Source organism: Adiantum capillus-veneris, chromosome 6 (assembly GCF_014529385.1).
Source record: "Adiantum capillus-veneris isolate H3 chromosome 6, ASM1452938v2, whole genome shotgun sequence".
NCBI classification, from domain to species: domain Eukaryota; kingdom Viridiplantae; phylum Streptophyta; class Polypodiopsida; order Polypodiales; family Pteridaceae; genus Adiantum; species Adiantum capillus-veneris.
Window position 1 is genome coordinate 156,520,738 of NC_140936.1, and position 24,365 is coordinate 156,545,102.

Consider the following 24,365-nt stretch of genomic DNA (forward strand, 5'->3'; position numbering starts at 1 on the left):
CCTCCAGGTCCAAAAGCAGCTAACCAAAAGGTATCATATCGTCCACGCAAAATCTTACCACATCGCCGAATGCGGCTCTCACACAGATGGTACTCCTGAAGCATAAGGAGATCAATCTCTCCTCCCACAAGGCAACGCTAAGCTCCTGACGCAATCAGCCCCGTTGTCGCTGAAACTGGGGCCCACCTAGTCCCTGCACGTTCCATGAGACGATCCTCATGGGGAGCGAGAGAGAACAGATGCTGCCGCAGCAGCAAGACGGGCTATCTTCGAGGCTGGCTTGGATGGGGAGTAATCCGCATCCGGGCGTCCTCTAGATAGGCGAGATTGCAGTGAGTGCCTAGCCCAAGCCCAAGCAGATTGAGCCGTGCGTAAAGCAACCTCCTCTTTCCAGGAGTCCTCATGAATGTATACATAGAAAGGCAAACACTGCGTATCAGCAAAGAAGTACACCACAATGTGCCTACATCCTGCTGAGTCTGGGGGTGTCACCGCAAACTTGGCCAATGGCCACAAAGTCTGCAGCAAATCTGTAACTCCAAGTTCTCCCATGTGATGAGAGAACTCGAGAACCTGTGTATGCAACCAACCCAACACTGAGTCGAGGGACCACTCTGTCTCGGCCCTACCACAGAGGGGGAAGGAGAAACCAACTGCTGAGTCCAAGGCCTCTGTCCCCCTAGCGGCGAGGAACAAGGCATGGACCCTAAAGCAGGCTGCCTCGTGGTCTGCTGCGGAATCGCCGAGAAAGCGAGTGAACCCATAGTCGAAGAAGTCCCAGCAGCGTCGGAGGTCAATGCTGGTCAGACCACGAGGGATAGCTGCAAGGAAAGATGTCTGAATCTGCAGAGGGGGCCGCAAGAAGGGCTGACCCTCTCTCGCTAAGCGACTCGTGGCAAAGGCGCTGCCAAGAGATCTCCTAGCCGCCGGAGAGGGACCAGTCTCCTAAGTCGACTGTGGAACTGGAGCAGGAGGGGGGGGAGAAGGAGCTGGGGGGAGTGGAGGAGAAGAGGGGCGGGATGGGGCAACAGAGGGAGAGGGGCGAGGTGGAGAGGCGACGGGAGCAGAAGGCGGGGGGGGAGGATGAGGAGGAGGAGGGGAACTCTGAAGGGGGAGCGGCTGTCGAGGGTGAAGCGGAGATGGAAGCTGGTGTAGGGGACTCCTCCTACTCAAGAGGACCAAAGCGGTTCCCCTTGGGAACCCAGTGCTGTTGAGTAGGCACCTGAGGGCCACTCTGAGTGCCAGGCGGTTGCTATGGCCCCTGGCGTGGACGGCCACGGGCCTGCTGCCACCCCTCCTCCGTCAGAGCCCCAAGCTCGGAGGGTGGCTCTGAATCTGTGCGCTGTGCCGCTGACTGTGGCTGCGGTCCAGCCATGGCAGGCTGGGGTTGAGGCTGTGGTGAAGGTCGTGGCCTCCTCCGTGGACAGGCCTTTGCTAGGTGGCCCAATCTGTCGGAAAATGAAGCACTGGTTAGGGATGCCCGAGTACTCTACACTCTGTCTAAACCAACCCCCACTCACCCGAGGCAGAAGGATGACCTTCGGGAGCGTGTGGGTATCTCTGACCAAAACTCGAACCGAGGGGATGCCAGCCGCCTTGGCAGCTACTGATGCTGCCATACGAGGTGTCTCCAGGACAGTCCCGATGGCGGAGCCGATCCTCGAAAGAAGTGGTAGATACTCCCTCTGTAAACCCGGAAAGCAAACTGAGATGGGGATGTCTGCCTCCTCTACTAGAACATCCGAAGTCGGGTCAAAACCATGTCGCCACTGTCGAAAGTGGGCGCGTGATGCTCGGATGGCCAGTGGACTCATAGCTATGACCTTGGACGCCATCTCGGAGGTCTCGAACTTGATCTGATAGTACCCCCGTCCGAGAATTTGGACATCCAAGATCTTGCCCACCTCTGCGAGAAGGCGGGCCTGGAGAAGGTCTCGCAGCACTCCTCTGCTAGGTCGGGTGCCAAGAATCTTGCAGATGACCAAAGTCGCCTGCAATCGCTCTACCTCTGCAGCAAGGCTCGCTTGCTCTGTCGGCGAGAGAGCAAGTCGAATGGTGGGCTCAGCAGGGTCGGGCGAGGGGGCTTCTGGCAAGTCCCTCTGTGGCGAAGCTGGAGCCTCCATCTGTGTCTATTGCTGTGTCGTAAGAAGAGGTCCACGGGTGGACGCTGCAATCAGGCGCAGGAGACACTGCCCCAAAAACTGAAGCAATGCCGAGGAGGCCGAATTGCAGGGGTTGACGGGGAGAAAACGAGGCGGGCGGGAAGACGGGCCCGGGGGGGGGGGGGGGGGGGGGGCAGCGGGTTGGGGAAGGTGGAAGCGCTAGTGGCAGCAGGAGGAGGGGGTGACGGGGGCGGCAGTGGCTAAAAGGCAGCGTGGGCTGGCACAGGCTGGCAGGCAGCGCGGGGGTGGGCAGCGGGGCAGAAGGGCAGGGGGGGGAGGCAGCGGGCTGAGGTGTGGGGGGGGTTGAGCGATGGCGTGCGCAGGTGAAGCAACAGCAGCGAGCCCGTTTCCAGTTTCCTCGGGAGTCTGGTGCTCTCTGAGTAGAAAATAATGTCTCTTCCTCTGAAGCTATCTCAAAGGCGACCACATCTAGCTTCAATGACTCATTACAATTCCATGTTGCTAGTTTTAGGCTTGTCCCATAGGTCTCGCACTGTCATGCGGTGCTTTTGTCCAGAATCACTACTCTCCCTCCTCCATAAAACGTAATTTTTCCTTTCTCTCTGGCTGCCTTGATCTCCGACATCTTCTCTTGCATGTGCGCTATCTGTGCTAGGGTGAGATCATCCCCCAAGAAAATCCCCGTCCTCTTGAGTGCTGGTCTTTTCTTCAAAAACTCCTTCCTAGCCTCGCAAGAAGGAAAGCATATGATGAGCGCTCTTTCTTTAGAGCTACTTGTCCCATCCTTCCCTTTCTTCCCCACTCTCCAAGCCCCTGTGTGAGTAGGCTCGGGGATGTTCATTCGCTATGAGACCAAACTGATACAATCTTGGTGGATCTAATACAATGTCTAGACTCTGGGTACACAAATAAAATGAAGTAAAGTGAAAAGCTAAAATTTTAACTGCTAGATGTGAACTAGGCAGCTAGCTAGAACTGTGTAGGATTTGAGTAGGGGGGTGAAAGTAGTGACTTGGGGCTAGAGAAAATGAAATGAAATGAAATGTTATATTAACATCTTCAAAAGGCCAGAATGACCTATGAGACCAAACTCATACAAAAGTGGTGAATGTGTTACAATGTCTGGGTACCTTAGTACTAAAGTACTAAGTGTGAAAAGTGTGAAAGTGTGAAAATAAATGTGAAAAACTAAATACAAAGTGTTAAATAAACTTCTTAGGAGCATTCTGGGTGTCTGGCTAGAATGCTTCTAATCCTTTCTTGTAGTCTCCACCGGTGAAGTGTGCTTCTGCATCTTGGTCGTGGTCGTCTCGATTTCCTAAGCTCAATCGCTGTGTCAATTAGGGTGCCTTTGGTATGAATGTGGGTACTCCTTTGTGCTGGCTGCTGGCCTCTTGCTTCTCCTTCCACTCTTGCTTCTCTCGATCCGAAGAAATCTGTGATCTGCCTCTGAGGCTGTAGTGCTCTTTGTCTTCTCATTAGATTATCCCTGTGCCGATGTAGTTCCAGTAGGTACAAGCCTAAGCATCTTTGATCTTGGTATTGCATGATTCTATCTAGAGGTCCAAAGCCTTCTTTAAAGAGGCAATGAAAACGCCCACGTATCTCATAGTATACTGTGCAGTGGCATATATAGTGTAATTCTGTCTCCGGCTCCATTCCGCATAACTTGCAAATTCTGCTCTCAAGTGGGATTCCCCTAAATCTGCCAAATTCAATTTCCAACTGGTGTGAGGATGTACGAATTTGACCTATAGCACATCTCAAACCATGAGACAGGTGGGTATCCATGTAACTCGGGCGAATCACAAATCCATCTTTAGATAGTTGTAGGAAGTTTTCTTTGTAGTCGGCCATCTTCGTGCCCAATTCTTGTGTAGGGTCTACCCATGTCCTCTTAGTATCCAAATGTATAAGATCCTGTCGGATGATTTTATTAATCTCCGTTCGTGTAATTGCCAGTGACGAGCCTCAAGAGAGTATTGGAAGGGGGGTAATCTTTCCATACTGAACCCGTGTCTCTGAAACCACGAGGACAGTTGCACATACCAGCATGATGTATCCCCTTTCATTGCTAATTGTCGAGAGGATTCGAGGGCCAGTCTAGTATATCGGCAATTATTTGTATCCCACAAACCATGTATAAAGGACACTGATCTGGTAAGAGCTTCAATTTCTATCGGAGGGGCCGCTAGTTCCGCTCGGGTAATCGCGTGTGGTACGGAGGCCTTGGCTCTAATCATTCGGGAAATCATAGATACCAAAGGTCTCTCCATTGACTTCCAATTATCCTGATCCACAGATGGTCCCCAAATCTGGACCCCATAAAGCATAGCCGAAGCCACCACAGTATCAAAGAGCCAAAGTTTTGTTTGTGGTTCCTGAAACTGCACTTGTGAACACATCCTCTCCAACCCTCCCAAGGCCGCAAAGGCTCTGGATAATCTAGCATCCGCTGCTTTCTTAAGAGTAAACTTCGGTCCTGCAAATACCACACCAAGGTATGTGTATGCATCTATGTACTCTATTGTATCCTGGCCATATGCAAATGTAGGTGCCGATCTCCTAACCCACTACGGTGTGGTGTTAAACACCATAACTTTGGTTTTACCCAAGTTTACCGATAGTCCACTGTCCTCCGCGAATTTATGTAATGCATCTAGCTGCCTCTGCATTCCATCTGGTGATTCTGCTATCAATACAATATCATCCGCATACAACAACAAAGGGATCCATGACCGTGCAAGTTGAGCACCTCTGTCACCCTCTCTATCAATGTAATCTAATACCTCATCTATGTACATACCAAATAAAGTAGAGGACAGTGGGCATCCCTGCTTTACTCCAACGGTGGAATGAACAATGTCGAAATCCCCTTCTGGAGTACGTACATAACCAGTTACTGACCCGTATAAGGCCATGATCCCCCAAATAATCTCTTTGGGGACCCCTAACTCTTGCATCCTACGCATCAATCTGGCCCTTGGTACTGTATCAAAAGCTTCCCGAAAATCCACAAAGCAACAATACATCCTTCTCCCGTTTGCTCTTCCTTCCTCAATAATGGCTCTGAGCGTAAGAATATGATCTAAAGTGGAATAACCCCTTCTGAATCCAGCTTGTCCTGTTGCCCTTATGCCCTCATTCTCTGCCCATCTAATCAATTTTTGTTCAAGAATGGATGCGTACAGTCGGGTCAAAGTGTGACCTACCATAATGGTACGGTAGTTCCCGGGTATCATAAGATCCCTTGACTTGAAAATAGGAACGATAGTAGATGATAGTAGATAATTTCCAAGATTCAGGTAATCCTTCACACATGACCCGATTAAACAGACGAGCAAGGACTTCTGAAAGTAGATCCCTGGCATGGATCAGATGTTCTGCTACTAAACCATCATGATCATATGCTCTTCTTGTCTTCATCTTATCAATGGCTTTTTCCACCATTTCTGTAGTAAAGAAAGTACTAGTAGCAGGGCATGGCTCTAGCGGATCTGGTAATGGAGGCTGTCCAGATACCATGCATAATGATGTTACATATTGACCCGAGCGGAAGAAGAAGAAGATTGTTTTAACGTCGGGGAGAGAGAGAGAGAGAGAGAGAGAGAGAGAGAGAGAGAGAGAGAGAGAGAGAGAAAGCAAAATGTATTATTTGTCATCTATGTAGGCATGGTATGATGGGAAACTGATCTCTATACACAGAACAGAGCACAAATCAAACTGCCAGTGCATATTTGAAATCCAGTTTTACCAAGCGAACAAGACTGATCTTCTTGGGCCGCCAAGCTTGCGGCCTTTGGTAACAGGAGTAGTTGTTCACTTGAATATTGAACAGCTAGGGATCTTTCAAACGCCAATCCTCAAAGACATGCAAACAGGAACTCAATTCGAGAACATCAATGCACGGGTATGGTCAGTTGATACAAAGACGCTTCCCTGGCCGATATTTGCAGACATCAGCAAGGTGCCGGCGTCATTTAGTGAATGGAAAGAGGTGTGTGTATGTGAAACTAAAAGCAAGCTGCCTGTAACGGTGGGCACTGCTGACATGAAGCTGCCTTGTCAACATCCTCACAGGACATTTGGTCGAAGATTTGTAGGCAATACCACTCAACGGGCGCGAGGGGTCAATATTGCAACATATTCAGAACAGGCACATGAAGCTAGCTTATTGGAAATAGCAAAGATTGAGCCAAGAGAGATGATCGATCGAAGACAGCTCTCACATGAGCCATCAAATTTACAGCAAAGGGGAGGAGCTTCGGCACAATTTAAAGATTCTGGAGACAATCAAGGGAAGCTACCAGTAAATGAACAGAAAATTATATCTTCATTATCAAAAGAATGCGGCTGCTTTGCGGAGAAGACGTTTGCGACAATGACAGGGGTGGCCCAAGTGAATGGCCATAACTATGATTTTCAACAACCCATGCCAGTAGAATTGAGGCAAACTTCTGTATGGGGCCAGAGAGCAGGTTTCCAACAGTACATGCATAGTTTTAGTGCACAAGGAATGAGGGCATTTGTGGGAGGTGCTTTTAAAAGTCCGCATGCAGAACCAGAAGGTGAGTTTCCTCGTTTAAAAGCAAGAAAAAAGAATCTAAGGAGATACAGTCTAAGCAAAAAAAGTCAAAAGAGGATTCATTTGCTTTCGTCTTTAATTGATTCTGTAATAAAACAAAGCAAAAAAGGCTGGCAACGTAGGGTGTCTATTCTCATCTCTAAACAGCTTTGCCATTCAAGGCTCATGCAGAAGATGCAGCATGCCCTTGCCAAACCTGGAAAAACTTCAAACAGTAGCAAAGCCCACAGTGGGGAGAGGATGTCTGTTGTTGGCACAAATGCTCCATCCAACAAGAAAGAATTTTCAAGGTCAAGGCAAGAGATTTTATGGAAGCAATGCAAAGCCGAAACGGATGCATGTCAATTTATAAAAGATCTGAAGTTTTCATTTAACGAATTTTTCAAAAGAGCAGTGCAAAGTGAGAACATTAAGGACGTTGCTTCATGCCTGGACTGGACCAAGCTTACCCAAAAATATGTTCGAAACAATATGGTATCTGGGAGTAAGGAAATTGAAAGAGAGATGCATCCCAAGGGATCAAGTGAAATTGTTAAGGATTTCCCTTTGAAAAGGAAACGAAAACAAGGACAGAAGGATCCATACATTGCCTCGAAAAGGAAAACACAGAAATCTGAGGAGTTCATTGAGCTGGAAGATTCTAAGTTCTCTTTTCGCAAACTCCTTACGAAGGCTAAACAGGACTCTGCGCTACCAATGCCAGACTGGAGTATATTACAAGCCAGAACGGTATCTGCTCATCAAATACCATGGGACCCTATCATTTTTCATGAGGATTCACTTGATCACCCCAGAGAAGCAGACAAGGAAGACACACTCGTTGAAATTTTATGGCGTCATATGGATTTTTCCTTGGCGAGAGACAATTTCAATGTGGTAAGCCCAAGATGTTTGAATGCTTGTTTTCTATTCATGTCTGCTTCTATGTCAAAGGCAGGAGTCAATCTTTTGGAGTCAGTAGAAAGAGTGCTAGATGCATGAAAAGCTGATATATGACTCAGGAGCATAAAGAGGAGTATACTATAGCATCACAAGTCAATATAATCTCCTGCGAGGGGTGTCACGATTTTGTTTTAGAGGAGAATGAAGGCTTAATATGTCAGACTTGCGGACTTGTTGGGTGCAATATTGAAGAAATGATTCCCCTCAAGGTATGGAAAGGTCATAACTTTTGTCAGCTGTGCAAAGACACAATGATCTTCAGTACCAAACTCTAATTGTGATGGTGCAGGTACAAGAAAATTCTGCACTGCATGCTAAACACAAAGAACGTCTCCATGAGGATGATGATGTAGATTTCAGAACGGCTCTGGACCCAGCCCCAATAGACCAGGAGGATTTTGCTTGCACAACAGATAATCAGCTCGGGAAGGACGCCTCCCAGATACATTTATCAGTCTGGGACCTGATTCCAGAGCTCAAAGACAAAATGCATGCCCATCAAAAGGATGGATTTGAATTTCTATGGCGAAGCCTTGCCGGATCAATGGGTCCCAGTAGTGTGGAGGGAAGTACAAGGCAAGAAATAGGAGGATGCATCATTTCCCATGCTCCGGGAACAGGGAAAACTTTTCTCATCATTAGCTTTTTACAAAGTTATATGCAGCTAAATCCAAACTGCAGGCCATTGATCCTGGCCCCTACCATCATGTTGCGCCCATGGCAACTTGAGTTTAAAAAGTGGGAAGTTAATGTCCCTATTCATATCCTGAATTCATCACGTGATTCTAAAAAAAAGCGATTGTATATCGACCAGGACCAAGAAGTAGAAACATTCACTTTGGCGTCTGGATCCAAAATTTCTGGAAAGAATCTTATTGATATGCATAGAATAAAAGCAATTTCTGATTGGTATAGAGAAGGCAGCATTTTGATGGTCAGCTATCGGCTCTTTGCCCGACTTACGGACGATACAAACCCAAGACTTCCAGCTGTTTCACGCAATATTGGCCAGCTGCTACTTCAGAGTCCTGGCTTGCTAGTTCTTGATGAAGGCCACCTCGCAAGAAACCATGAATCAAAGCTTCGAAAATCTCTCACACGCGTTCAAACTAGATTGCGAATCCTTTTGTCAGGGACCATATTTCAAAACAACTGTTGTGAGCTTTTCAACACTTTCCATCTGGTAAGGCCTACCTTCATGAGGGATGTGTGCCACTCTCAGAGAGGTCTAAAGAATGACATATCAGGTCAGCATCTCTCCTTACAAACAGGGCACTCATCACAAGCTGATTCGATTTCGAGGCCAAGGAATGTACGGGAGGTTGCTGCTCTCAGGCTTGTGACTCAAAGACGAGATATAGATGTTAGCACTGAGGATGAAGAGTTCATCCTTGATATTGGAACGGAAGAGGAAGTTGAAGCGAGGGCACGAAGGTTGTTTATGGACAAGATTGGGAAGACTCTTGAAAATGGACAGCGCAAAAGAGGCAAGATCTTGGAGGGTGCTATCAAAAGACTGAGGTCCATGACTCGGTCTTTCGTGCACTACTATGCTGGCGAGGTTTTACAGAGCCTCCCTGGCTTGAAGGACTACACCATCCTGCTCAAGACCTCTCCAATGCAGGAAAAGCTTCTTCATGAGATAGCAAAAGCTTGGGATCGAGGCAACTCTCTGGACTTTGAGTATATAGTCTCTATCGTTTGCATTCATCCCTACTTGTTCAAGCATGTGTCTTGCAAAGAGAGTTGTACCAGCGTGGACTTGGCAGCAGTAGGGAATCTGTCGAAGGATCCGAAGGAAGGAGCGAAGGTGCAGTTCATCATGGAGCTGGTCCAACTGTGCCATGTCAAGAATGAAAAACTTCTCATTTTTAGTCAGAACATCATGCCCCTTCATTTTTTGGAGGAGTTGCTCCAATCAGATAGGAAGTTTCTTAAGGGGGACCGAGTCTTCAAATTGCATGGAAGCCTCCCTCTCGATGACAGACAAGTCATTATCAATAGCTTCAACGACTCTAGCGGAAATGTCCGTGTGCTCCTTGCATCTATGAAAGCATGTGGAGAGGGCATAACTTTGACAGGGGCCTCAAGGGTGGTTTTTCTTGACATGGTTTGGAATCCTGCTGTTACCAAACAAGCAATGAGTCGCGCTTTTCGGTTGGGACAAAGGAAGGAGGTGTTTGTCTACAGGCTTGTTGCAACTGGGACATTGGAAGAGGACAAATATGGGAGGACCATATGGAAGGACTGGCTGTCTCGGTCGATCTTTGTATCATCTATGAATGGTGAGAATAACGATAACAAACCTGAAAACCAAGCTGTTGACAAGGCCACACCGTCTAAGGGAAGAGGCCTACATTCCTCTACCAAAACAAAAGGTTTACAGCATGGCCTTGGTAGCACTGCTTTGGATGATGACACCATTTTGAGTACTATTTTGGAGCTTGACAGGGAGGATAAAACCATAAGAAGTATAGTCAAACACGAAAATTGCTTGGATCAAGGACACATGGATGTGAGTGATAGTGAGGATAGCGATGGTGCTCCACAAGAAGGCTCTCTTGGTACAAAAAGAAGGCCCTTATAGATAGCAACGCATTCTTGAGCGGATTGCAATACACTATCTTGTTGTAAGGCTCATGTCATGTCATGTTATGTTATATTGATATACGGTTTCATAACATGTCCCCTGTTGGTGAGCACTTCTCATAATCCTTAAAACAAGACAAAACAACGTCAACAAGCAAAAGTAAAATGAATTTCAATTTTTTGAAACACATGCCAACCATACGAATTGGGTTTACAAAATCTGTCTATAGTAGGTAGAATATGTGGTAGCACAATTTGAGCCATATCTTCTATTTGTTGGCTCTCCCTTTTGGCAAAAAAGGAGGGTGTATGGAGAGGGAGTTTCAGCCCGTGTGGTACCCTTGAAATTTTTAACGGTATGTTATGCCTTTTTTTTAACAGCACACTAGGGGGGCCAGAGGGGAAGGTGCTTATCCCTTCCAAATATTAGCCATGAAACAGGGCCACGTACCAACAACAAGAGCCATGTGTAGGCATCAAATTGATGCACCGCATGTACTCTAAACAACCGAGAGAACTTGTAGCAACAAGCTAGCGACCTCCTCAGGTGGGTATGTCAGACTTATACTCTTGATCACATGAAGACATCGGCTTGTGAGGGTACGAAGAAGGTGATGATAACTGTAAAGAGGGCATGCGGAAAGCTTTAGTCACCACACATCATACATGCTCTTGCCTTTGCTTGATCAACAATAACTGCTCGGAATGGCTTTCAAACATTATTCTATTATTATTCTCTAGCAAAAGAGGTGTGCCTTTAAGCTTTGCAAAATCTTATTCCAAGCAATTTAATTTTGTTTTCAAGCAATTTGATTTTGTTTTCTTCTTAGATTCACCCAAGATAACCTTGAATTAATTAGGTGTACTCAATACTCAAATTTGAACTTGAAGCTAGCCCTCATGATTTGTGGGTTCAAGTTGATGGCCTAATTTTCATGGTTTCTTCTTTAATTTTCAGTTTTCATAAATGAAGAATCTACTGCTTGATTACCAACTTAGAGGATCAACCTCTCAATTCATGAAAATTATGAAGCCTCAACATTAGACCAATCGATTGCATGCAATGAATTACAATGTGATGTGCTGGATAAAAGAACATCCTAGGATATTTCAAACTCTGTGTGAGGGCATTTAAACATTTATTAGAAGAGCTGCAAAGTCCGAACTAGACGTCTATTGCCACATCATTGGGATTCAGGACGAGGCATCTCGAGACAAACACTAGCACTGAAAGGCTAGTCTTAGTCTTGGATTGGTCCTCACCATTTGATTGTAGACAAGCACTTTATATATATATATATATATGTGAGTACTTTGGTAGCTAGGCCAGCACCTACTTGAATGATCCTCCACCCTTAGTTTCATTAGAGTCTATCATCAATTAGCCTTTGTACCTTGTTAAGCCTCTACACCCCCATTGTAACCTGTTAATCCTTAGCCTCGAGCTAAAACATTGTGAGTTATGGAGTTCATCGGAGTTTTGAGTCCCATTGGGTGTTGTGTTCTACCATTTTCATTTTATGTAAACAATTGCTTCTATGGTAGAAGATCTTACCAACATCCTGGCCAAAGTCCACATAAATTTTCCAACCTTCAAGGGGCTCTCTATTGAGAATGCAAATGACTAGGTTAGGTGGCTTGTTTCTGTGAGCCAGGGTCGCAGCCTCAACCGTAAATTTGCTTATTTGGTGCTCATTCCTTCAACCTTGGATGGCTTAGCTAACAAGTGGTATATTGAGTTTGTAGAGAATGACTTTGCATATTGGGCTACAATAAAGCAAAGTTTATGTGATGATTTTCGACTAAATGACTACCAAGAGAAGGTTCTAGATGAACTAGGGAACCTTTTGCTAAAAGGAGATGAAACATTTGGAGAGCTCATGACCAAGACAAAGGCCCTAGTGGCTAAGCTTTCCCATCGGGGTACAAGATAGTATGGCAAGAACGTGGGTTGAGAAGTATCTTCTTGAGGCTTCCAGGAAAAGATTTTGGAGTTTCTTAAACTAGATGCTACATTGCATGATTTTTTTGCTACAGCCACTAGACTTGAAGAAGCAAGGAGACTATTCAGACACCCTTCTAGAGTAGAATCAAGCTTTGGTCTTTTGGAAAGTGCATTTGACGTTGTGGTTTCTTTACATCTATATATATTCTATAACAGCAGCCCGAGTACCCTTTACACGTGTCAACATCTGCGAGCTTTCTTTACATCTATATGTATTCTATAATAGCAACCCGAGTACCCTTTACACGTGTCAATGTCTACGAGCTGAAGGCTAATGCCAAAAGTGAGAGAAGCTCACGTGCACGGGATAAAGAGGGGGAGCGAAAGCGAGAGAGAGAGAGAGAGAGAGAGAGAGAGAGAGAGAGAGAGAGAGAGAGAGAGGCAACCTTCGGCAGCCGGCCGTACTCGTATGGAACTGAAAGCACTCAAGTTGCTGTGCGCTCTTCAAGAGAACTATATTTTTTGTGTCTACTCTATGATTCGCTTTGACTTAGTACTACTTCTCAGAGTGAAAGTTATTGGGTATGTAGCCTTTGGCCTATGCGTTGTTTTCACTAATTAGGCCACCATAGAAATAGCAATGGTTATCTGAGCCTTATAGGATTGGTGTTTTGTTATTCCATTAGGGACTATTAAAGTCAGAACTCCTTTTGATCAATTCAGAAGGTTGTACACTTGATTATGTTCTTGGGTTTGATTCCTATTGAGCCACTAATCTTCATAGAAGTCTAATCATTTGATTATTGAAAAATAGGCTAATCTAGTGAGGTGCTAGCCACTAGGACGTGCTCCAGGGTAAAGTGACTGAATAATTGCAAGGGTGTCACTTCTAAAACTCGCATCTAGCCACAACATGTCATAGAGAGACACTTGTTGAGAGGTGTTCTTCAAGATTGTCTCTGCTGTAAGCTTATCTTTTTCTACCAGTGGTTTCTCTGGTACCTTGATCTGCTGTAGATCAACAACTACTTCCAAGCAAGCATCATCAATATTGGAGAGCAAAGATTTGGATCCTTGCTTGGCATTGTGGGATGGTTTGTCAACAACTGAAGGCGGGGTATCCACTGGTGTGAGAATGTGTAGGGGAGTTGAATTTGTTGGAATGCTAAGACCGAGAGCGGCCCTCTGGGCCCACATAAGGACGCTTGCTAGATCCTTTACCAATTGCAGCTTGCCTTAAGGGAAATCCACCCATTTCCTAGACGGGGTCAACATCCTTGGATTTTTTTCCTTTTTTGTACATTCTTGACCACTCCTTTAAGCAAACCCTCCACAAACTTTATTACCCTACCAACTCTCTCCCTTTCCCTCCCTTTTTTGTAAAGTACCCACTTAAAGTTTGGTCATAACCTATCTTTCAGTAGGTACTACCCCTCTTCAATATGGTACCTGATGCAGTTTTTTGAGCCACACCTCACTATTTATACCCCCTCCATATCTTCCTATTGTTTACACCACTGAAGAGCTTATTAAGCGAAACGCGTTTGGTGTAAACTTATCTCCTTTTCATTCTCTCCCTTCCCCCCCCCCCCCCCCCCCCCCCCCCCCCCCCCCCCCCAAAAACCCGGATAGCTTTGTTTCCTCTTCCATCATGTTGCCTAAGCAAAATTCGCTCGCTAAGTATTTTTGCGTTTAAAACTTTGAATTAATTTGAGTGATTTATTCGCTCACTTGATGTTCAACAAAGCTTTTGCTTAATTTTCCCACATCCACCGATCCTCACGTGGTTTTGCTCTTTGCTTGCGTGAACCAATTCCACCTCTTCACTTTCCCACTTTCCCACTTTCCCTCTTTCCCAAGGTTTTAATCTCACTCTACGGCTCTGACTTATTGTTTTAACATCTAATCTAAATCCCTCAGTTTTCTTTTCACTCCCTCTAAACTCTCTCTCCCCACTTGAGCTAAGCTCTGCGACGCATGAAGTTTGCATGTTGTCGTGCGCCACCTGCGCCCTTTACAAACCTCTTCATCTGCACAACAGTGGGCCTACACTCATGCTTTTACTCTAGCGTCCACCTACATTCAAGCTTGCACTCAGCCATTCACTTGCGGTCCTGTCCACTTACGCAACACCTACACAGCGTTGGCAAAGCCTTCGCACCTACGCAAAACTTGCACAGCACCCGGCGAACTCTTTCTCTACCATCTTTGGCTTGCTACCCTGTATAAGTGGTAGCATTACAACGGATAGCAACTCCCTCCTTCTAAAGACACCGGTGGTGGCGGCTCCCAGTCAGGCTGTGCAAGGCTACAACTCCATCTTGGCGCGTCTCCCCTTCGCGAGACTGGTGGCAGCTCCCCTTCGCGTCACTGGTGGCAGCTCCCAGCCTGGAGTTACAAGGCGGCTGTGCAGTTTGCAGGTTACAAGACGGCGGCGCAGTTTGCAGGTTGCTGCTCAGTTGGCGGGTCCAAGCAAGGTGGCTGCGCAGTTTGTAGGTTTTAAGATGGCGGCGCAGTTTTCAGGTTGCTGCTCATTTGGTGGGTCCAAGCCTTGCTTTAAATGGTTGCGGCATAGTACTGGTGGTGATCCCAACCCGGATTGCCAACCCGGATTGAGCGGTTGCAGCGCAATCCTGGTGGCAACCCCAATATAGCTTACTGTTTAGTCTCAGTAGCCGGCTCCCAGCAAGGCACGGCACTGAGTGCTGCTCATTTCAGACGGCGATCACAATCAAGTGCTCGTAACACTTGCTGCTCAGCTCGAGCGGCATCCACTTTCAAGTGCTCGCAACACTTTCTGGTCGAATCCTTCAAAAAGCTGCCGCGACCCCAGCAAAGGGTCTCTCGCCAACCTGTCATCACCTCGACCGCCTTGCATTCTAAAGCTCCACTCTCATCCTTGACTTACCTGCCGATCCCCCACAAGGCGGCTCTCGGAGCTCGCGGACTCCTACACTGCGTTCCTGTGTTTTTGCAACCCGCGAACTCCTGCTCAACGTCTTTACAGTACTGCAACGCTATAATATTACAATACCGGTGCTTCTCCACCTGGCATAAAAAGAAAGGTTTGGTTTACTTTTCAAAGGTCTCTGGTGCAACTTTCTCCCTTTTGCCCTGTGCAAGTAAAAAGGGTGCTCTCATTGTCTAACTCTTTTCCATATGGCAACTCCTCCCCCCTCTTTGTCTTCAACTGTGGGATCTTACCCCACCCCAATGGCATTAGAGGGCACTGCCATGACTTTCGTTCAGGCAACTTCCGTTACGGCATCCCCTATCCCCAATTTGGTGGTCCACCCCCCAAATCTTCTAACATCCTCATCCGCTTCCCCGGCCCTTGTAATTCCTGTGAAACCCAGCACCCCTCCCATTCGTAATCTTGCCTTTCCCGACTTTACTTCAGCAGCAAAACTCGTCAACCTACCCTCTCCAATGGCAACCTTTCCCACCTCCTCTAAAAAAACCCTTTTTAGCTCTTAAGAAATCCTTGGCCTCACCGCCAACCTACCTCTTGAGGATCTTGATCAACTTTCCCTTTCCGTGACAAAAAACCTCGGCATCTCTAACCCCACCCTCTCCCATCACCTCGGCCTCACTAACTCTCCTCAAACCAAGCTTGGTGGCATCTTCTCCAACAACACTCAAGGAGGCCTCCTCACTAGTCCTCCCCTTGCCTTCCCTTCCTCTTTTGGCTGTCTCCCCGCAAGCTCTTCCTCCCTTGCGGTAGTTCCCTCTTCTCTTTCTCCCATTCTGCCCACAATAAAAAAGCCCTTGGAATTCAATAAGATTGTTTCCCTCTCCTTGGTGGAGTTCAAAGCACTCAACCATAAGCTTAGCAAAACCAAATCACACCTTTCTCATTTACAAAACCTTCATTCCTTTCAAAAAGCACCACATAGCCTTTGTATGAAGCCTCTTCGCCTTACCGTAGAAGACTCTCAAGCTCAAGCACTCTTAAGCGCCAAGCTTAACACTCTCAATACCCAATTCCAATTAGATTGCACTAAAGCTTACATCCAAGCCCAAGAGTTACTTGTCAATAACCTCCAAAAATCCTTTGATGAATTCTTTGATCTTGTGGAAGAGAGGCTTGAGGACCTCACCAAAAAGCTTGTACCTATCTCTTTCCCAAGAGTGCAACCCGCGACTTGGACGAATCAACTCTTGCTTTGGAAGCAAACCTTTCTCAACGATTTTGATGCACAGCTTCCAAATGAGATTCTCCAAGCCCAATTGGACTCCTCCTTAAGCATAGCGGCACACAATGCTAGGAAGAGAACCCAATCCTCCATCTTGGAAGAAGTGGAGAACTCTTTACCTAAGGAGAAAACGGTGGGGGAATTGGTGCTTCACGAAGTCACCACCCAAATGAAAAAGCTTCTTTCAACCCCCCAAAAGAAGCCCGCTAACAACTCCCACCACTCAACCCCCTACAAACCCTCTCCTCCAAAGGTTAACTCACATGCAAATAAACTTGACAAACCTTCAAGAAGCCCCCCCCTTTGATTAGAAGCCCCCATGAGAACCATGCCCATCAACCTTTTAAAAAGCCTAAAACCTTGCCCCCTTTGGGCCACCCTTGCTCTACTTTCCCCTCTTACAATCCTCCCATTTTAAACACTCCAAAAAACTCCTTCCCATCTTCATCCTCATCCAGCGTTGCCCCCTTACCCTCTTTACTCAAAACCCCTAGATATCCCCTCAACCCTCTCACACCATAAACCAAGCCTCTGCACCCTAAGCATAGCTTGCCAAGAACTTCCAAAAACTTGCAATGGAGGAGAGTGAAGTAGGGAAGGAACACCCTACCACTTGGGTCCATTTGCACTTTTCACAAGCCCCTCTCTTTCCCAATATTTGGACCCCTCCTCCTTGTTTATTTCCTTTTCTTTCCCACTCTCCCTACTCGGGTAGAAAGCGTTGTGAATTTTGGCTCCCCCTCACTAACCCCCACCTTTTTAAGATTTTGTCTCTTAGCAAAATTACCACGTTTTTCCTTGAGCACAAGGTTACTAACCTCTCCTACCATAACCTCTCCAATCGCTCTCTCTCCCCCTCCGAACAAAGGCTTGTAGGCCTTGGTCTCAATTATAGTCCCCCCTCTCCCCGTGTCTCCCTCCTCCTTTTCTATCTCTAATCCTCTTTGGAATCCTCCCTCTCCCTCCACATCTCTTAGCCGAACCTTTGAGCTTACCTTTTCTCTCCTTAAAAATCTTCCTCCTTTTCACCCTAAACCTCTTTTAATGAATTCCATCTCATCCTTAAGAAACGATCGTAGCATCATTATCAAACCAGCGCAGATAAGAATTTAGGTCTGGTAATCCCCTCTAGGTCTTCGTATTGTAATGAAGCCTTGCGCCATCTCATGGACCTCTTCACCTACTTTAAAATCTCCACACCCCACTTACCCTTTGTACACTCCCTCCTTTCCTCTATTGTCACCAATTACCCTCTTCTTCCCGGAAACGAAAGAGCCTTTATCCTCTCCTCCTCGCATGAAAAACCTAAACCTTGCCCCTTTTTTCTTTACCTAAGATCCACAAACCCATCCTCGTTGGCCGTCCCATTTGTTCTTACAAAGGCTACATTTTGGAGAACGCCTCTAAATGGCTCCATGTACAACTCTACCCCATTCTTTTGTCCAAAACTCAACACTTAAAAGACTCGCACTCTCTGGTTTTAGACCTAGCTTCTATTTCTTTCCCTCCCAACATTATCCTCTTCACCTTTAATGTGGAGTCTCTTTATCCCAGTATCCCCATACATGATGGCCTCTTGGCCCTTAAACATTCCATCAAGGGGTTCTTCCCTTCCCCTAAGATCCACTATATTTTGTCCTTAGCCTCTCTTATCCTCAAGCAGCATTATCTCTCTTTCAATGGAGAATTTTGGCACCAAATTAAGGGCACCGCTATGGGGTCAAACTTTGCAGTTATATATGCTTGCTCTTTTCTTTGGTTTTTAGAGGAAGGCATGAATCTCCTATCTTCCCCTTCCCTTCTCTATTTCAAGAGATTCCTAGATTATGTTTTTGGAATATGGGACGGTCCTCTCTAGCCTAAACGAGCTCCTCCATAAGTACGGACACCCTCTCCAAGAACATATCAAAATCTCCGTTCAATCTCCTCGCAAGAAGCTTTTATTCTGGATATTCATTTTTTCAAATGACCCTCTTTTGGCCTTAATTCCTACACTACATCCCTTAACAATCTTGGCACCCTCCACACCAAAAGATCGCTTTTATTCTCGCAGAGCTTAAGAGGTACATTATTACAGAAAGCTCTCTTTCAGGCTTTATCTCCATTCGTAACCTTTTCTTTGCTAGGCTAAGAGCTAAGGTTTATCTGTCTCCCCTGTTGGAAGCTTGCTTTCTTTACCTTTCCTACAATCCAAGACCCTCTCTCCTCCAATCTATGTTCAAAACCAAACCCGCTCCAACCATCATCAAGATTCCTTTCTCACCTCTAATACGCCATCTCAACTTGTCCTGTTCCATTATCAAACCCCTCACTAAGCTTCTTAAATCCAACACCGACCTCGCACACTTACCTAAACCTTTGATATGTTGGATGAATGTGTCCAATCTCGGCACTTTACTCTCTAAACCCCTCCCCCCGTCCCCCCCCCCCAATAAAAGAATTCCACCCTCCTTGTTGACTAACTCTGCCTCAGCTTACTTCGATAATCTTCGGCCTCTTGGATATGTACAACCCCTCTAAAAATCCACCCATTTCCTAGACGGGATCAACATCCTTGGATTTTTTTTCCTTTTGTGTACATTCTTGACCACTCGTTTAAGCAAACCCTCCACAAACTTTATTACCCTACCAACTCTCTTCCTTTCCCTCCCTTTTTTGTAAAGTATCCACTTAAAGTTTGGTCATAACCTATCTTTCAGTAGGTACTACCCCTCTTCAATATGGTACCTAATGCAGTTTTTTGAGCCACACCTCACTATTTATAACCCCCCCCCCCCCCATATCCTCCTATTATTAACACCACTGAAGAGGTTATTAAGCAAAATGAGTTTGGTGTAAACTTATCTCCTTTTCATTCTCTCCCTCCCCCCACCCCCACCCCCCCAAAACAAACTTGAATAGCTTTGTTTCCTCTTCCATCATGTTGCCTAAGCAAAATTCGCTCTCTAAGTATTTTTGCATTTAAAACTTTGAGGCCAAGGGATGTACGGGAGGTTGCTCCTCTCAGGCTTCTGACTCAAAGACGAGATATAGATGTTAGCACTGAGGATGAAGAGTTCATCCTTGATATTGGAACGGAAGAGGAAGTTGAAGCGAGGGCACGAAGGTTGTTTATGGACAAGATTGGGAAGACTCTTGAAAATGGACAGCGCAAAAGAGGCAAGATCTTGGAGGGTGCTATCAAAAGACTGAGGTCCATGACTCAGTCTTTCGTGCACTACTATGCTAGCGAGGTTTTACAGAGCCTCCCTGGCTTGAAGGACTACACCATCCTGCTCAAGACATCTCCAATGCAGGAAAAGCTTCTTCATGAGATAGCAAAAGCTTGGGATCGAGGCAACTCTCTGGACTTTGAGTATATAGTCTCTATCGTTTGCATTCATCCCTACTTGTTCAAGCATGTGTCTTGCAAAGAGAGTTGTACCAATGTGGACTTGGCAGCAATAGGGAATCTATCAAAGGATCTGAAGGAAGGAGCGAAGGTGAAGTTCATCATGGAGCTGGTCCAATTATGTCGTGTCAAGAATGAAAAGCTTCTCATTTTTAGTGAGAACATCATGCCCCTTCATTTTTTGGAGGAGTTGCTCCAATCAAATAGGAAGTTTCTTCAGGGGGGCCGAGTCTTCAAATTGCATGGAAGCCTCCCTCTCGATGACAGACAAGTCATTATCAATAGCTTCAACGACTCTAGCGGAAACATCCGTGTGCTCCTTGCATCTATGAAAGCATGTGGAGAGGGCATAACTTTGACAGGGGCCTCAAGGGTGGTTTTTCTTGACATGGTTTGGAATCCTGCTGTTACCAAACAAGCAATGTGTCGCGCTTTTCGGTTGGGACAAAGGAAGGAGGTGTTTGTTGCAGCTGGGACATTGGAAGAGGACAAATATGGGAGGACCATATGGAAGAATTGGCTGTCTCAGTCGATCTTTGTATCATCTATGAATGGTGAGAATAACGATAACAAACATGAAAACCAAGTTGTTGACAAAGCCACACCGTCTAAGGGAAGAGGTCTACATTCCTCTACCAAAACAAAAGGTTTACAACATGACCTTGGTAGCACTGCTTTGGATGATGACACCATTTTGAGTACTATTTTGGAGCTTGACAGGGAGGATAAAACCATAATAAGTATAGTCAAACACGAAAATTGCTTGGATCAAGGACACATGGATGTGAGTGATAGTGAGGATAGCGATGGTGCTCCACAAGAAGTCTCTCTTGATACAAAAAGAAGGCCCTTATAAGTAGCAACGCATTCTTGAGCGGATTGCAATACACTTTGTTGTTGTAAGGCTCATGTTATGTCTCTGGTTACTATGCTTGCAGGCAAAGTCACATGTAAACAATAGTGCTAGCACATTTTTAGCCATTGCTATATAGTTTTATAACATGTCCCCTATTGTTTAGCACTTCTCCTAATCCTTAAAAGAAGACAAGAACAACGTTAACAAGCAAAAGTAAAATGAATTTCAGTTTTTTGAAACACATGCCAACCATGCGAATTGGGTTTACAAAATCTCCCCGTAGTAGGTAGAATATGAGGTAGCACAATTTGAGCCATATCTTCTATTTGTTGGCACTCCCTTTTGGCAAAAAAGGAGGGTGTATGAAGAGGGATTTTCAGCCTGTGTGGTACCCTTGAAATTTTTAATGGTATGTCACGCCTTTTTTTTAACAACACACTAGGGGGCCCAGGGGGGAAGGTGCTTATCCCTTCCAAATATTAGCCATGAAATAGGGCCACATACTAACAACAAGAGCCATGTGTAGGCATCAAATTCATGCACCGCATGTGCTCTAAAAAATCGAGAGAACTTGTAGCAACAAGGTAGCAACCTCCTCAAGTGGGTATGTCACACTTATACTCTTGATCACATGAGAAAATCGGCTTGTGAGGGTACGAAGAAGGTGATGATAATTGTAAAGAGGGCATGCGGAAAGCTTTAGTCACCACACATCATTCATGCTCTTGCCTTTGCTTGATCAACAATAACTGCTAGGAATGGCTTTCAAATATTATTCTATTATTATTCTCTAACAAAAGAGGTGTGCCTTTAAGCTTTGCAAAATCTTATTCCAAGCAATTTGATTTTGTTTTCTTCTTAGATTCACCCAAGATAACCTTGAATTAAAATAGGTCTACTCAATACTCAAATTTGAAAATTGAAGCTAGACCTCAGGATTTGTGTGTTCAAGTTAATGGCCTAATTTTCATGGTTTCTTCTTTAATTTTCAGTTTTCATAAATGAAGAATCTACTGCTTGATTACCAACTTAGAGGATCAACCTCTCAATTCATAAAAATTATGAAGCCTCAACATTAGACCAATGGATTGCATGCAATGAATTACAATGTGATGTGCTGGATAAAAGAACATCCTAGGAAATTTCAAACTCTGTGTGAGGGCATTTAAACATTTATTAGAAGAGCTACAAAGTCCGAGCTAGACGTCTATTGCCACATCATTGGGATTCAGGAAGAGGCTTTTGGAGACAAACACTAGCATTGAAAGGCTAGTCTTAGTCTTGGATTGGTCCTCGCCATTTGATTGTAGACAAGCACTTTATATATATATATATATATATATATATATATATATATATATATATATATATATATATGAGTACTTTGGTAGCTAGGCAAGCACCTACTTGAATGATCCTCCACCCTTAGTTTCATTACATTCTATCATCAATTAGTCTTTGTACCTTGTTAAGCCTCTACACCCCCATTGTAACCTGTTAGTCCTTAGTCTCGAGCTAAAGCATTGTGAGTTATGGAGTTCATCGGAATTTTGAGTCCCATTGGGTTTATTATTATGTTGTGTTCTACCGTTTTCATTTTTATGTAAACAATTGCTTCTATGATAGAAGATCTTACCAACATTCTGGCCAAAGTCCACATAAATTTTCCAACCTTCAAGGGGCTCTCTATTGAGAATGCATCCACTTTCAAGTGCTCGCAACCCTCTCTGGTCGAATCCTTCAAAAAGCTGCCGCGACCCCAACAAAGGGTCTCTCGCCAACCTATCATCACCTCGACAGCCTTGCATTCTAAAGCTCCACTCTTGGCCTTGGCTTAGCTGCCAATTCCCCAACAAGGCGGCTCTCGGCGCTCGCAGACACCTACACTGCGTTCCTGCGTTTTTGCAACGTGCGAACTGCTGCGCAACGTCTATACAGTACTGCAATGCTATAATATTACAATATCGGTGCTTCTCCAACCCGGCATAACAAGAAAGGTTTGGTTTACTTTTCAAAGGTCTCTGGTGCAACTTTCTCCCTTTTGCCCTTTGCAAGTAAAAAGGGTGCTCTCATTGCCTAACTCTTTTCCTTATGGCAACTCCTCCCCCCTCTTCGTCTTCAACAATGGGATCTTACCCCACCCCAATGGCATTAGAGGGCACTGCCATGACTTTCGTTCAGGCAACTTCCGTTACGGCATCCCCTATCCCCAATTTGGTGGTCCACCCCCCAAATCTTCTAACATCCTCATCCGCTTCCCCGGCCCTTGTAATTCCTGTGAAACCCAACACCCCTCCCATTCGTAATCTTGCCTTTCCCGACTTTACTTCAGCAGCAAAACTCGTCAACCTACCCTCTCCAATGGCAACCTTTCCCACCTCCTCTAAAAAAACCCTTTTTAGCTCTTAAGAAATCCTTGGCCTCACTGCCAACCTACCTCTTGAGGATCTTGATCAACTTTCCCTTCCCGTGACAAAAAAAACTCGGCATCACTAACCCCTCCCTCTCCCATCACCTCGGCCTCACTAACTCTCCTAAAACCAAGCTTGGTGGCATCTTCTCCAACAACACTCAAGGAGGCCTCCTCACTAGTCCTTCCCTTGCCTTGCCTTCCGCTTTTGGCTCTCTCCCTGCAAGCTCTTCCTCCCTTGCGGTAGTTCCCTCTCCTCTTTCTCCCATTCTACCTGCAATCGAAAAGCCCTTGGAATTCAATAAGATTGTTTCCCTCTCCTTGGTGAAGTTCAAAGCACTCAACCACAAGCTTAGCAAAGCCAAATCACACCTTTCTCATTTACAAAACCTTCATTCCTTTCAAAAAGTACCACATACCCTTTGTATGAAGCCTCTTCACCTTACCATAGAAGACTTTCAAGCTCAAGTACTCTTAAGCGCCAAGCTTAACACTCTCAATACCCAATTCCAATTAGATTGCACTAAAGCTTACATCCAAGCCCAAGAGTTACTTGTCAATAACCTCCAAAAATCGTTTGATGAATACCGCGATCTTGTGGAAGAGAGGCTTGAGGACCTCATCAAAAAGCTTGCACCTATCTATCTCTTTCCCAAGAGTGGAACCCGTAATTTGGACGAATCAACTCTTGCTTTGGAAGCAAACCTCCCTCAACGATTTGATGCACATCTTCAAAACGAGATGCTCCAAGCCCATTTGGCCTCCTCCTTAAGCATAGCGGCACAGAATACTAGGAAGAGAACCCAATCCTCCATCTTGGAAGAAGTGGAGTCTTTACCTAAGGAGGAAACCCTCTCCTCCACAGGTTAACTCACATGGAAATAACACTCGACAAACCTCCAAGAAGCCCCCCCTTTTGATATGAACCCCCATGAGAACCATGCCTATCAACCTTGTAAAAAGCCTAAAACCTTGTCCCTTTTGGGCCACCCTTGCTCTACTTTCGCCTCTTACAATCCTCGCATTTTAAACACTTTAAAAAACTCCTTCCCATCTTCATCCTCATCCAGCGTCGCCCCCTTACCCTCTCTACTCAAAACCCCCAATTATCCCCTCAACCCTCTCACACCACAAACCAAGCCTCTACACCTTAAGCATAGCTTGCCAAGAACTTCAAAAAACTTGCAATGGAGGAGAGTGAAATAGGGAAGGAGCACCCTACCACTTGGATCCATTTTCTCTTTTCACAAGCCCCTCTCTTTTCCCATATTTGGACCCCTCCTCTTTATTTATTTCCTTTTCTTTCACACTCCCCCTACTCGCGTTGT

At 45.5% G+C, this 24,365-nt stretch overlaps 1 protein-coding gene across 1 annotated transcript in view; it reads left to right on the top strand.

Annotated features, from left to right (window-relative positions):
• Positions 1 to 10,895, top strand: part of LOC147456561 (uncharacterized) — a 63,751-nt gene extending 52,856 nt beyond the window's left edge. Inside the window, exons 3-5 of the mRNA XM_086514992.1 lie at positions 5,794 to 7,584; positions 7,710 to 7,859; positions 7,940 to 10,895. Of these exons, the coding sequence (XP_086371118.1) occupies positions 5,794 to 7,584; positions 7,710 to 7,859; positions 7,940 to 10,237 (4,239 nt within the window). The 3' untranslated portion in view covers positions 10,238 to 10,895. The remainder of the gene's footprint in view (positions 1 to 5,793; positions 7,585 to 7,709; positions 7,860 to 7,939) is intronic.
• The last annotated feature ends 13,470 nt before the right edge of the window (positions 10,896 to 24,365 follow it).